Here is a 12,740-nt window from a genome sequence, read left to right on the forward strand (position 1 = left end):
CTTAGCCCCAGCTCAGTGATTCCCTGTGATTGGCTCTGATAACTGATCACATCTCAGCCCCAGCTCAGTGACTCCCTGTGATTGGCTCTGATAACTGATCACATCTCAGCCCCAGCCCAGTGACTTCTTGTGATTGGCTCTGATAACTGATCACATCTCAGCCCCAGCTCAGTGACTCCCTGTGATTGGCTCTGATAACTGATCACATCTCAGCCCCAGCCCAGTGACTTCTTGTGATTGGCTGTGTAACATTGAAGGACAGCAGATGCCTGAAGTCAGCCTCCTCACTCTCCTGAGTAACTCTGTTCTTGTTTAAGGATTTCGGAGGAAGGAGTTCCGTGGAAAGTTGGCGATTGCCATCACTGCCAACTTCATCAACCGGCACACTCGGGAGGAAGCCCGGGCACAGGAGATTAGCGGCGTTGCCTTCATCTTCAACCAGAAGTTTTTCCAGGACTTGCGGGAAGCCACGGGTTTGTATTTTATCAATCTCAGTATTGAAAGCTCCAATTGACCCAGTATCTACAGCCTTCAGGGGAATGATAGTTCCAGATTTCCATTTACCCTTTATGTGACGAAGTGCTTCCTGACATCACCCCTGAATGGTCTAGCTCTAATTTTAAGGTTATGCCCCCTGGACTCCCCACCAGAGTAAAGTTTCTTTCTATCTACTCTATCAAATCCTTCAATTATTTTAAATCACCCTATAATCTTCTATACTGAAGGGAATTCAAGCCTAGTCTATGGAACTTGTCCTCATAATATAATCCTTTTAGTCCTGGTATCATTTTGGTGAATCTGCGCTGCACCCCCTCCAAGGCCAACATATCCTTCCTGAGGTGCGGAGCCCAGAACTGAACACAGTGTCCAGGTGAGGTCTGACCAAGGCTCTGTACAACTGAAGTGTAACTTCCACCCCTTTGTATTCCAGCCTCCTTGAGATAAAGGCCAACATTGCATCAGCATTTTTGATTACTTTTTGTATCTATCCACTAGCGTTTAGTGATTTCTGTACTTGGACCTCTAAATCTCTCTGCTCCTCCACTGTTTCAGGTCTCTCACCATTAAGAAAATATTCCAATTTGTCTTTAACAGATCCACACACTTCCCCACATTGAACTCCATCTGCCGTAGTTTTGCTCACTCGCTCGCTCACTCACACACACTCACTCAGTCTATCTGTCTGTCTATCTCTCTGTGATTCCTGTACATACAGGGGTCTATTGGTGAGTGCCGATCAGATCAGCCGCTGACCCACAGTATTCTTGAAGCTCAGTGGTTCTGGCTGTTGAGAGTCACCCTGAGGCAGGGGCCAGATCGACGACCACAGGCTTTACTTTGTGCGGCTGAGGAGCACGTTCTTGGCTGGATTTGACTAGTTTGACGGCCTGATTACTTTTGCTGATGCAATCTTTAATTTGCTAGTGTTATTTTTTCACAGGTGTGGATTTAGAAAACATTGTTTACTACAAGGACGACACACACTACTTCGTCATGACTGCTAAGAAGCAGAGCCTGCTGGACAAGGGAGTGATACGAGAGGTAGGTAGGCCTGCACTCTCCCCTCATCCTCTGTGTGGCAGCACTGGGACCCAAACACACCACACCCCACACAGAGAGGCAGAGGTAGTGCCTGGGCGCATCAGAGAAATATAGGGAGTCACACAACATATAAACCCCCTGTATGCCTCGATTAGATTCCAGCCTGTAACTCATTCCTGGGTACCTGTTGGTCCATATATAAACCACCTGAACCCCTCAATGTGCCCCAGTGCTTAATTTGCTATTTTTTATGGCCTGATTAACCTGCGTCGCTACTTTTAGTGATTTGTGTATCTGTACCTTCAGATCCCTTTGTTCCTCTATCCCATTCAGACTTATCATTCAAGTGGTATGTGGCCTCCCTATCTTTCCTACCAAAATGTACCACCTCACATTTCACATTGAAATTTATTTGCCACTTACATGCCCATTCTGCAAGTTTATAAATGTCTTCCTTTATTTTGTCGCAGTCCTCCTCAGATATTAACCACACCCCCCAATTTGGTGTCGTCCGCAAATTTTGAAATTGTACTTCCGATTCCTGAGTCCAAGTTGTTAATGTAAATTGTGACCAACAGTGGTCCCAGCACCGATCCCTGTGGAACACCACTTCCCACCTTTTGCCAGTCTGAGTAACTATCTTTGACCCCCTACTCTCTGTTTTCAGTTTTGTAGCCAACTTGCTATCCATTCTGCTACTTGTCCCCTGACTCCACAGGCTCTGACCTTCGTCATGAGTCTACTACACGGTATCTTATCGAAGGCCTTTTGAAAATACAAGAATATTACATCTATTGCATGACTCGTCGACTCTTTCTGTTATTTCTTCAAAGAATTCAATAAGGTTGGACCAATATGAGTTTCCCTTTTGAAATCTGTGCCGACTATGTAATAAACTGGATAGCCCGGTGGTGAAGGATGGAATACTCGAGCCTGATCTTCAGTTGCTTCCAAGCCTTTATTCACAGACCTCCACATTACCCACCATGCACCCCCTAGATAAGCTCTCATATTAATGGATACAAGAGAGTCCCCAATTGATAGACACCACCCGAGTACAATTAACACAAATTGATATAAATCACAAGGATACAATTAGCAGACTATTCTTTATTATATATTTGGTTTCGAGATGTTTTTCTATTACATCTTTGAGGAAAGACACCATTATCTTTCCTATCACTATAGTTCCACAGTTCCACAGACTGGTTCTACCTCCATTTTTAAATATAGGAATCACATTAGTTACAGGATGGAATCTAATCCTAAAGAAAAAACTGAAGGAAGTGACCCTGGAAATAGTGGATGCATTGGTGATCATCTTCCAAAATTCTATAGACTCTGGAACAGTTCCTACAGATTGGAGGGTGGCAAATGTAACCCCACTATTTAAAAAAGGAGGGAGAGAAAAAACAAGGAATTACAGACCAGTTAGCCTAACATCAGTAGTGGGGAAAATGCTAGAGTCTATTATAAAGGATGTGTTAACAGAACACTTGGAGGGCATTAACAGGATTGGACAAAGTCAGCATGGGTTTATGAAAGGGAAACCATGCTTAACAAATCTACTGGAGTTTTTTGAGGATGTAACTGGTAGAATAGATAGGGGAGAACCAGTGGATGTGGTGTACTTGGATTTTCAGAAGGCTTTTGATAAGGTCCCACACAAGAGGTTAGTGTGCAAAATTAAAGCACATGGGATTGGGGGGAATATACTGACATGGATTGAGAATTGGTTGACAGACAGGAAACAGAGAGTAGGAATAAACGGGTCTTTTTCCGGGTGGCAGGCAGTGACTAGTGGGGTACCGCAGGAATCAGTGCTTGGGCCCCAGCTTATTCACAATATATATCAATGATTTGGATGAGGGAACTGAATGTAACATTTCCAAGTTTGCAGACAACACAAAGCTGGGGTGGAATGTGAGCTGTGAGGAGGATGCAAAGAGGCTCCAATGTGATTTAGACAAGTTGGGTGAGTGGGCAAGAACATGGCAGATGCAGTATAACGTGGATAAATGTGAGGTTATCCACTTTGGTTGTAAAAACAGAAAGGCAGATTATTATCTGAATGGTGATAGATTGGGAAAAGGGGAGGTGCAACGAGACCTGGGTGTCCTTGTACACCAGTCGCTGAAAGCGAGCATTCAGGTGCAGCAAGCAGTTGAGGAAGGCGAATGGTATGTTGACGTTCATTGCAAGAGGATTTGAGAGGTCACGGGTTTGGGAGGTGCTGTCGAAGAAGCCTTGGCGAGTTGCTGCAGTGCATCCTGTGGATGATACACACTGCAGCCACAGGGATGTCTTACTGCAGTTGTACAGGGCCTTGGTGAGACCACATCTGGAATATTGTGTGCAGTTTTGGTCTCCTTATCTGAGGAAGGATGTCCTTGCCGTGGAGGGAGTGCAACGAAGGTTTACCAGACTGATTCCTGTGATGGCAGGACTGACGTATGAGGAGAGATTGGGTCGACCAGGCCGATATTCACTAGAGTTTAGAAGAATGAGAGGTGATCTCATCGAAACATATAAAATTCTAACAGGACGAGACAGACTAGATGCAGGGAGGATGTCCCCGATGGCTGGGGAGTCCAGAACCAGGGGTCACAGTCTCAGGATACGGGGTATGCCATTTAGAACCGAGATGAGGAGAAATTTCTTCACTCAGAGGGTGGTGAACCTGTGGAATTTTCTATCACAGAAGGCATTGGAGGCCAAGTCATTAAATGTATTCAAGAAGGAGATAGATATATTTCTTAATGCTAAAGGGATCAAGGGATATAGGGAAAAAGCGGGAACAGGGTACTGAGTTCACCGATCAGCCATGATCATTTTCAATGGCGGAGTAGGCCCGAAGGGCCGAATGGCCTACTCTTGCTCCTATTTTCTATGATTCTGTGATTCTATGATAATCGAGGGTTTTGGAGGGCATATATAGAATAACAGATAAATGGGAGTTGGTTACAGGCTGGAATCTAATCGAGGGGTTCGGGGTGGGGTTTATATATAGAATAATAGATACCCGGGATTGAGTTACAGGCTAGAATCTAATCGAGAGATCCGGGTGGCTTATATATGGAATAACAAACCCGGGAGTGAGTAACAGGCTTGGATCTAATTGAAAGGTTCGGTGGGAGGGGTGGTGTTTGATATATAGTATAACAGATACCCGAGAGTGAGTTATCATAGAATCATAGAAAATTTATGGCACAGAAGGACACCATTCGGCGCATCGTGCCTGCGCCGGCCGAAAATGAGCCACCCAGCCTATTGCCACTTTCCAGCTCTTGGTCCGTAGCCCTGCAGGTCACGGCACTTCAGGTGCACATCCAGGTACTTTTTAAATGTGATGAGGGTTTCTGCCTCTACCACCCTTTCAGGCAGTGAGTTCCAGACTCCCACCACCCTCTGGGTGAAAAAAATGATTCCTCAGCTCCCCTCTAATCCTTCTACCAACCACTTTAAATCTATGCCCCCTGGTTATTGACCTCTCTGCTACGGGAAATAAGTCCTTGCTATCTACTCTATCTGGGCCCCTCATAATTTTATGTACCTCAATTAAATCACCCCTCAGCGTCCTTTGATCCAAAGAAAATAACCCCAGCCGATCCAATCTTTTCTCACAGCTAAAATTCTCCAGCCCTGGTAACATCCTCGTAAATCTCCTCTGCACTTTCTCGGTGCAATTACATCCTTCCTGTAATGTGGTGACCAGAACTGTACGCAGTACTCGAGCTGTGGCCTAACTAGTGTTTTATTCAGTTCTAGCATAACCTCCCTGCTCTTATATTCTATCCCTCAGCTAATAAAGGAAAGTATCCCATAATCCTTCTTAACCACCTTATCTACCTGTCCTGCTACCTTCAGGGATCTGTGGACATGCACTCCAAGGTCCCTTTGTTTCTCTACACCTCTCAGTATCTTCCCATTATTGTGTATTCCCTTGCCTTGTTTGCCTTCCCCAAATCCATTACCTCACACTTCTCTGGATTGAATTCCATTTGCCACTTTTCTGCCCACTTGACCAATCCATTGATATCACAAATCACTAAAAGTAGCGACGCAGGTTAATAAGGCCATTTAAAACAAAGCAAAGCAAGCACTGGGGTTCATTGAGGGATTCGGGTAGTTTACATATAGAATAACAGATACCCGGGAATGAATTACAGGCGGGGATCTAATCAAGGGGTTCGGGGTGGGGGGGGGGGTTTATATATAGAATAACAGGTACCTTGTGATTTATATCAATTTGTGTTAATTGTACTCGGGTGGTGTCTATCAATTGGGGACTCTCTTGTATCCATTAATATGAGAGCTTATCTAGGGGGTGCATGGTGGGTAATGTGGAGGTCTGTGAATAAAGGCTTGGAAGCAACTGAAGATCAGGCTCGAGTATTCCATCCTTCACCACCGGGCTATCCAGTTTATTACATAGTCGGCACAGATTTCAAAAGGGAAACTCATATTGGTCCAACCTTATTGAATTCTTTGAAGAAATAACAGAAAGAGTCGACGAGTCATGCAATAGATGTAATATTCTTGTATTTTCAAAAGGCCTTCGATAAGATACTGTGTAGTAGACTCATGACGAAGGTCAGAGCCTGTGGAGTCAGGGGACAAGTAGCAGAATGGATAGCAAGTTGGCTACAAAACAGAAAACAGAGAGTAGGGGGTCAAAGATAGTTACTCAGACTGGCAAAAGGTGGGAAGTGGTGTTCCACAGGGATCGGTGCTGGGACCACTGTTGGTCACAATTTACATTAACAACTTGGACTCAGGAATCGGAAGTACAATTTCAAAATTTGCGGATGACACCAAATTGGGGGGTGTGGTTAATATTGAGGAGGACTGCGACAAAATAAAGGAACACATTTATAAACTTGCAGAATGGGCATGTAAGTGGCAAATAAATTTCAGTTGTGAAATGTGAGGTGGTACATTTTGGTAGGAAAGATAGGGAGGCCACATACCACTTGAATGATAAGTCTGAATGGGATAGAGGAACAAAGGGATCTTTTATTCGTTCATGGGATGTGGGCATAGCTGGCGAGGCCGGCATTTATTGCCCATCCCTAATTGCCCTTGAGAAGGTGGTGGTGAGCCGCCTTCTTGAACCGCTGCAGTCCGTGTGGTGAAGGTTCTCCCACAGTGCTGTTCGGAAGGGAGTTCCAGGATTTTGACCCAGCGACGATGAAGGAACGGCGATATATTTCCAAGTTGAGATGGTGTGTGACTTGGAGGGGAACGTGCAGGTGGTGTTGTTCCCATGTGCCTGCTGCCTTTGTCCTTCTAGGTGGTAGAGGTCACGGGTTTTGGAGGTGTTGTCGAAGAAGCCTTGGTGAGTTGCTGCAGTGCATCCTGTGGATGGTGCACACTGCAGCGACAGTGCGCCGGTGGTGAAGGGAGTGAATGTTTAGGGTGGTGGATGGGGTTCCAATCAAGCGGGCTGCTTTGTCCTGGATGGTGTCGAGCTTCTTGAGTGTTGTTGGAGCTATACTCATCCAGGCAAGTGGAGAGTATTCCATCACACTCCTGACTTGTGCCTTGTAGATGGTGGAAATGCTTTGGGGAGTCAGGAGGTGAGTCACTCGCCGCAGAATACCCAGCCTCTGACCTGCTCTCGTAGCCACAGTATTTATGTGGGTGGTCCAGTTAAGTTTCTGGTCAATGGTGACCCCCAGGATGTTGATGGTGGGGGATTCGGCGATGGTAATGCCGTTGAATGTGAAAGGGAGGTGGTTAGACTCTCTCTTGTTGGAGATGGTCATTGCCTGGCACTTGTCTGGCGCGAATGTTACTTGCCACTTATGAGCCCAAGCCTGGATGTTGTCCAGGTCTTGCTGCATGCGGGCACGGACTGCTTCATTATTTGAGGGGTTGCGAATGGAACTGAACACTGTGCAATCATCAGCGAACATCCCCATTTCTGATGGAGGGAAGGTCATTGATGAAGCAGCTGAAGATGGTTGGGCCTTGGACACTGCCCTGAGGAACCCTGCAGCAATGTCCTGGGGCTGAGATGATTGGCCTCCAACAACCATTACCATCTTCCTTAGTGCTAGGTATGACTCCAGCCACTGGAGAGTTTTCCCCCTGATTCCCATTGACTTCAATTTTACTAGGGCTCCTTGGTGCCACATTCGGTCAAATGCCGCCTTGATGTCAAGGACAGGGACTCTCCCCTCACCTCTGAAATTCAGCTCTTTTGTCCATGTTTGGACCAAGACTGTAATGAGGTCTGGAGCCGAGTGGTCCTGGCGGAACCCAAACTGAGCATCGGTGAGCCAGTTATTGGTGAGTAAGTGCCGCTTGATAGCACTGTCGACGACACCTTCCATCACTTTGCTGATGATTGAGAGTGGACTGATGGGGCGGTAATTGGCCGGATTGGATTTGTCCTGCTTTTTGTGGACAGGACAAACCTGGGCAATTTTCCATGTTGTCGGGTAGATGCCAGTGTTGTAGCTGTACTGGAACAGTTTGGCTTGAGGCGCAGCTTGTTCTGGAGCACAAATCTTCAGCACTACAGCTGGGATGTTGTCGGGGCCCATAGCCTTTGCCGTATCCAATGCACTCAGCCGTTTCTTGATTATCACGTGGAGTGAATCGAATTGGCTGAAGACTGGCTTCTGTGATGGTGGGGATATTGGGAGGAGGCCGAGATGGATCATCCACTCGGCACTTCTGGCTGAAGATGGTTGCAAACGCTTCAGCCTTGTCTTTTGCACTCACGTGCTGGACTCCGCTATCATGAGGATGGGGATGTTTACAGAGCCTCCTCCTCCCGTTAGTTGTTTAATTGTCCACCACCATTCACGACTGGATGTGGCAGGACTGCAGAGCTTTGATCTGATCCGTTGGTTGTGAAATCGCTTAGCTCTGTCTATAACATGTTGCTTCTGGTGTTTATCATGCATGTAGTCCTGAGTTGTCGCTTCATCAGGTTGGCACCTCATTTTTAGGTACGCCTGTTGCTGCTCCTGGCATGCTCTTCTACATTCCTCATTGAACCAGGGTTGTTCCCCTGGCTTGTTGGTAATTGTAGAGTGAGGAATATGCCGGGCCATGAGGTTACAGATTGTGCTGGAATACAATTCTGCTGCTGCTGATGGCCCACAGCGCCTCATGGATGCCCAGTTTTGAGCTGCTAGATTTGTTCTGAATCTATCCCATTTAGCAAGGTGGTAGTGCCACACAACACGTTGGATGGTGTCCTCAGTGTGAAGACGGGACTTCGTCTCCACGAGGACTGTGAGGTGGTCACTCCTACCAATACTGTCATGGACAGATGCATCTGCGACAGGTAGATTGGTGAGGACGAGGTGATGTAGGTTTTTCCCTCGTGTTGGTTCACTCACCACCTGCCACAGGCCCAGTCTAGCAGCTATGTCCTTCAGGACTCGGCCAGCTCGGTCAGTAGTGGTGCTACCGAGCCACTCTTGGTGATGGACATTGAAGTCCCCCATTCAGAGTAAATTCTGTCCCATTGCTACCCTCAGTGCTTCCTCCAAGTGGTGCTCAACATGGAGGAGGACTGATTCATCAGCTGAGGGAGCGCGGTAGGTGGTAATCAGCAGGAGGTTTCCTTGCCCATGTTTGACCTGATGCCATGAGATTTCATTGGTTTCGGAGTCAATGTTGAGGACTTCCAGGGGCACTCCCTCCTGACTGTATATCACTGTACCACCACCTCTGGTGGGTCTGTCCTGCCGGTGGGACAGGACATACCCAGGGATGGTAAGGGAAGAGTCTGGGACGTTGGCTGAAAGGTATGATTCTGTGAGTATGGCTATGTCAGGCTGTTGCTTGACTAGTCTGTGGGACAGCTCTCCCAATTTTGGCACAAGTCCACAGATGTTCTCGAGGAGGACTTTGAAGGGTCGACTGGGCTTGGTTTCCCTTTGTCGTGTCCGGTGCCTGGTGGTCCGTCCGGTTTTGTTCTTATTATGACATTTTTTAGTGAGATTTTACAACTGAGTTGCTTGGAATACAGAAACACAAATGACTAAAAGTAGCGATACAGGTCAATAAGGCCATTAAATAGCAAACCAAGCACCGGGGTTCATTTCTGGAGGGATAGAATTGAAAAGCAGCAAAGTTATGATAAACTTGTATAGAACTTGGAGCATTGTGCACAGTTCTGGTCTCCATATTATAAAAAGGATATAGAGGCACTGGAGAGGGTGCAAAAAAAGATTCACAAGGATGATACCAGAACTGAGAGGTTTGTGCCCTTGATGTCTGGTCAGTGTGATATGATGTGTTACTGCAATGTCAGTGTGCCCAGCGGGGAGTTGGATTTAGTTTCTCTGCACTGTCCCATTGTTGCAGGGACAGCTGTCCCTCTTACGCCGACATGGGTGCTCTGCATTGCTGTGGTTGACTGTCCTGTGTTGTTTTCCTGTTTCTCCCCATGCCAGGATTATTCCGACACGGAGAGGCTGCTTTCCCGAAATAACATGAATCAAGAGGCACTCCTGAGCTATGCGAGGGAGGCGGCCGACTTCTCCACCAATCGCCAGCTGCCACGCCTGGACTTTGCCATGAACCATTATGGGCAGCCTGACGTCGCCATGTTTGATTTCACGTGTATGTACGCGTCGGAGAACGCCTCATTGGTACGAGAGGAAAACGGGCAGCGACTGCTGGTGACTCTGGTTGGGGACAGTCTGTTAGAGGTTAGTGCAAAGTTCTTTAATCAGAATCAAAAGAATAGGTCACTGGATCCCATGTTGAGTCAGTCGGTCACTGGATCCTGTGTTGAGTGAATAGGTCACTGGATCCCATGTTGTGAGTCAGTAGATCATGTTAATTCTATCCATGTGATTTGTATCAATGAGTGTTAAGTGTATTCAGGTGGTGGGTATCAATTGGGGACTCTTGTATCCATTTTTTAGAGAGCTGATCTCTGGATCCTGTGCTGTTGGTTAACAGGTCACTGGACCTCATGCTGTGGGTCACTGGACCACTGGATTCCCTGGTGAGCCAATGTGTCACTGGATCCCATACTGTAAATTAATAGATCACTGGATCCCGTGCTGCGAGTTAATAGGTCACTGCCGTGACTTGGTGGGGCACTGGATCTCTTACTGTGAGTGACTAGGTCACTGAATCCTTTGCTGTGAGTTAATAGGTCACTGAATCCCTTATCGTGACTTGGTGGGGCACTGGATCTCTTACTGTGAGTGACTAGGTCACTGAATCCTTTGCTGTGAGTTAATAGGTCACTGAATCCCTTATCGTGACTTGGTGGGGCACTGGATCTCTTACTGTGAGTGACTAGGTCACTGAATTCTTGCTGTGACTCAGTGGGTCACTAGATCCCTTCGTGTGACTCTGGTCACTGGATCCCTTTGTGTCACTCAGTGGGCCACTGAATTCCTTGTTGCTACTCTGTAGTCATAAGATTCCTTGGTATGACTCACAGGATATTTTAGCATGACTCAGTGCATTGCTGGTTCCTTTGGTGTGACTCAGTGGGTCACTAGGTCCCTTGGTGTGACTGAGTCATTGGGTCCTTTGGCATGACACAGTGGATCACTAGATCTCTTGATGTGGTTCGTTGGGTTACTGGATCATTTGGTTTGACCAAGTCACTTGATCCCTTGCCGAGTCTTCGTGGGTTTCTGGATACCTTAGTATGACTCCAAGTCACCGGATCTCTTTGAGCGACTCGGTGTGTCACTGGATCCCTTAGCGTGATGTGGTAAGTCACTGGATCTTTACAATGGCTGTGGGTTACTGGATCGATTTCTGTGACTCAGTGGGTCAGTGGATCCTCTGCCAAAACTCAGTGGATCACTGGATCCCTTGGTGGTACTCAGTGGAACACTAGATCCCTTGTTGGAATTCAGTGGGTCACTGGATACCTTGCCGAGACTCAGTGGGTTCCTCCATTCCTTCGCCTTCACACGGTCCATCTCCGACACCTCCCCTCCCTTCCTCGGCTTCTCTTCCTCCATTTCTGGGGATAGGCCGTCAACCAATCTATTATAAGCCCACCGACTCCCACAGCTGCACTGATTACACTTCTTCCACCCTGCTACTTGTAAGGACTCTATTCCATTCTCCCAGTTTCTCCGTCTCCGTTGAATCTGTTCTGACGATGCCACCTTCCACACCAGTGTGTCCGATATGTCATCCTTTTGTCTCAACCGAAGATTCCCCTCCACTGTAGTTGACAGGACCCTCGACCGTGCCCCTCCTATTTCCCGCACTTCTGCCCTCACCCCTTCGCCTCCTTCCCAGAACCATGATAGGGTCCCCTGGTCCTCACCCACCAGCTTCCACAATCAATGGATCATCCTCCACCATTTTCGCCACCTCCAGCGCGATGTCACCACCAAACACATCTTCCCCTCCCCTCCCCTTTCAGGGACCACTCCCTCCGCGATACCCTGGTCCACTCTTCCATCAACCCCAACACCCGCTCTCCTCCCCACGGCACCTCCCGTGCGAGTGCAGGAGATGCAACACCTGCCCTTTCACCTCCTTCCTTCCCACCATCCAGGGCCCCAAACACTCATTCCAGGTGAAACAATGGTTTCCTTGTACTTCTTTTAATTTAGTATATTGTATTTGCTGCTCACACTGCGGTCTCCTCTACACTGGGGAGACCAAACGCAGACTGGGTGATCGCTTTGCTGAACACTTCCACTCAGTCCACAAGGGTGACCCTGACCTGCTGGTCACTTGTCATTTTAATTCCCCGTCCCACTCCCACTATGACCTCTCTGTCCTCAGCCTCTTACACTGTTCCAATGAAGGCCAATGGAAGCTCGAGGAACAGCACCTCATCTTTCATTTAGGCACTTTACAACCTTCCAGACTCTACATTGATTTCAATAACTTCAGATCATAACCACTGCTCCCATTTTCTCAGACAGCAGGTGCAGGTAATGGTTCTGATGTTTTTTTAAAATTCGTTCATGGGATGTGGGCGTCGCTGGCGAGGCCAGCATTTATTGCCCATCCCTAATTGCCCTTGAGAAGGTGGTGTTGAGCCGCCGCCTTGAACCGCTGCAGTCCATGTGGTGATGGTTCTCCCACAGTGCTGTTAGGAAGGGAGTTCCAGGATTTTGACCCAGCGACAATGAAGGAACGGCGATATATTTATAAGTCGGGATGGTGTGTGACTTGGAGGGGAACGTGCAGATGGTGTTGTTCCCATGTACCTGCTGCCCTTGTCCTTCTAGGTG

General features: G+C 47.5%; 1 protein-coding gene across 1 annotated transcript in view; it reads left to right on the forward strand.

The window, feature by feature from the left end:
- Positions 1–12,740, forward strand: part of LOC137334897 (F-actin-monooxygenase MICAL3-like) — a 173,462-nt gene that overhangs the window by 128,652 nt on the left and 32,070 nt on the right. The window contains exons 6-8 of the mRNA XM_067999978.1: positions 318–473; positions 1,442–1,542; positions 9,963–10,220. Of these exons, the coding sequence (XP_067856079.1) occupies positions 318–473; positions 1,442–1,542; positions 9,963–10,220 (515 nt within the window). The remainder of the gene's footprint in view (positions 1–317; positions 474–1,441; positions 1,543–9,962; positions 10,221–12,740) is intronic.

Source organism: Heptranchias perlo, chromosome 18 (assembly GCF_035084215.1).
Source record: "Heptranchias perlo isolate sHepPer1 chromosome 18, sHepPer1.hap1, whole genome shotgun sequence".
NCBI lineage: Eukaryota > Metazoa > Chordata > Chondrichthyes > Hexanchiformes > Hexanchidae > Heptranchias > Heptranchias perlo.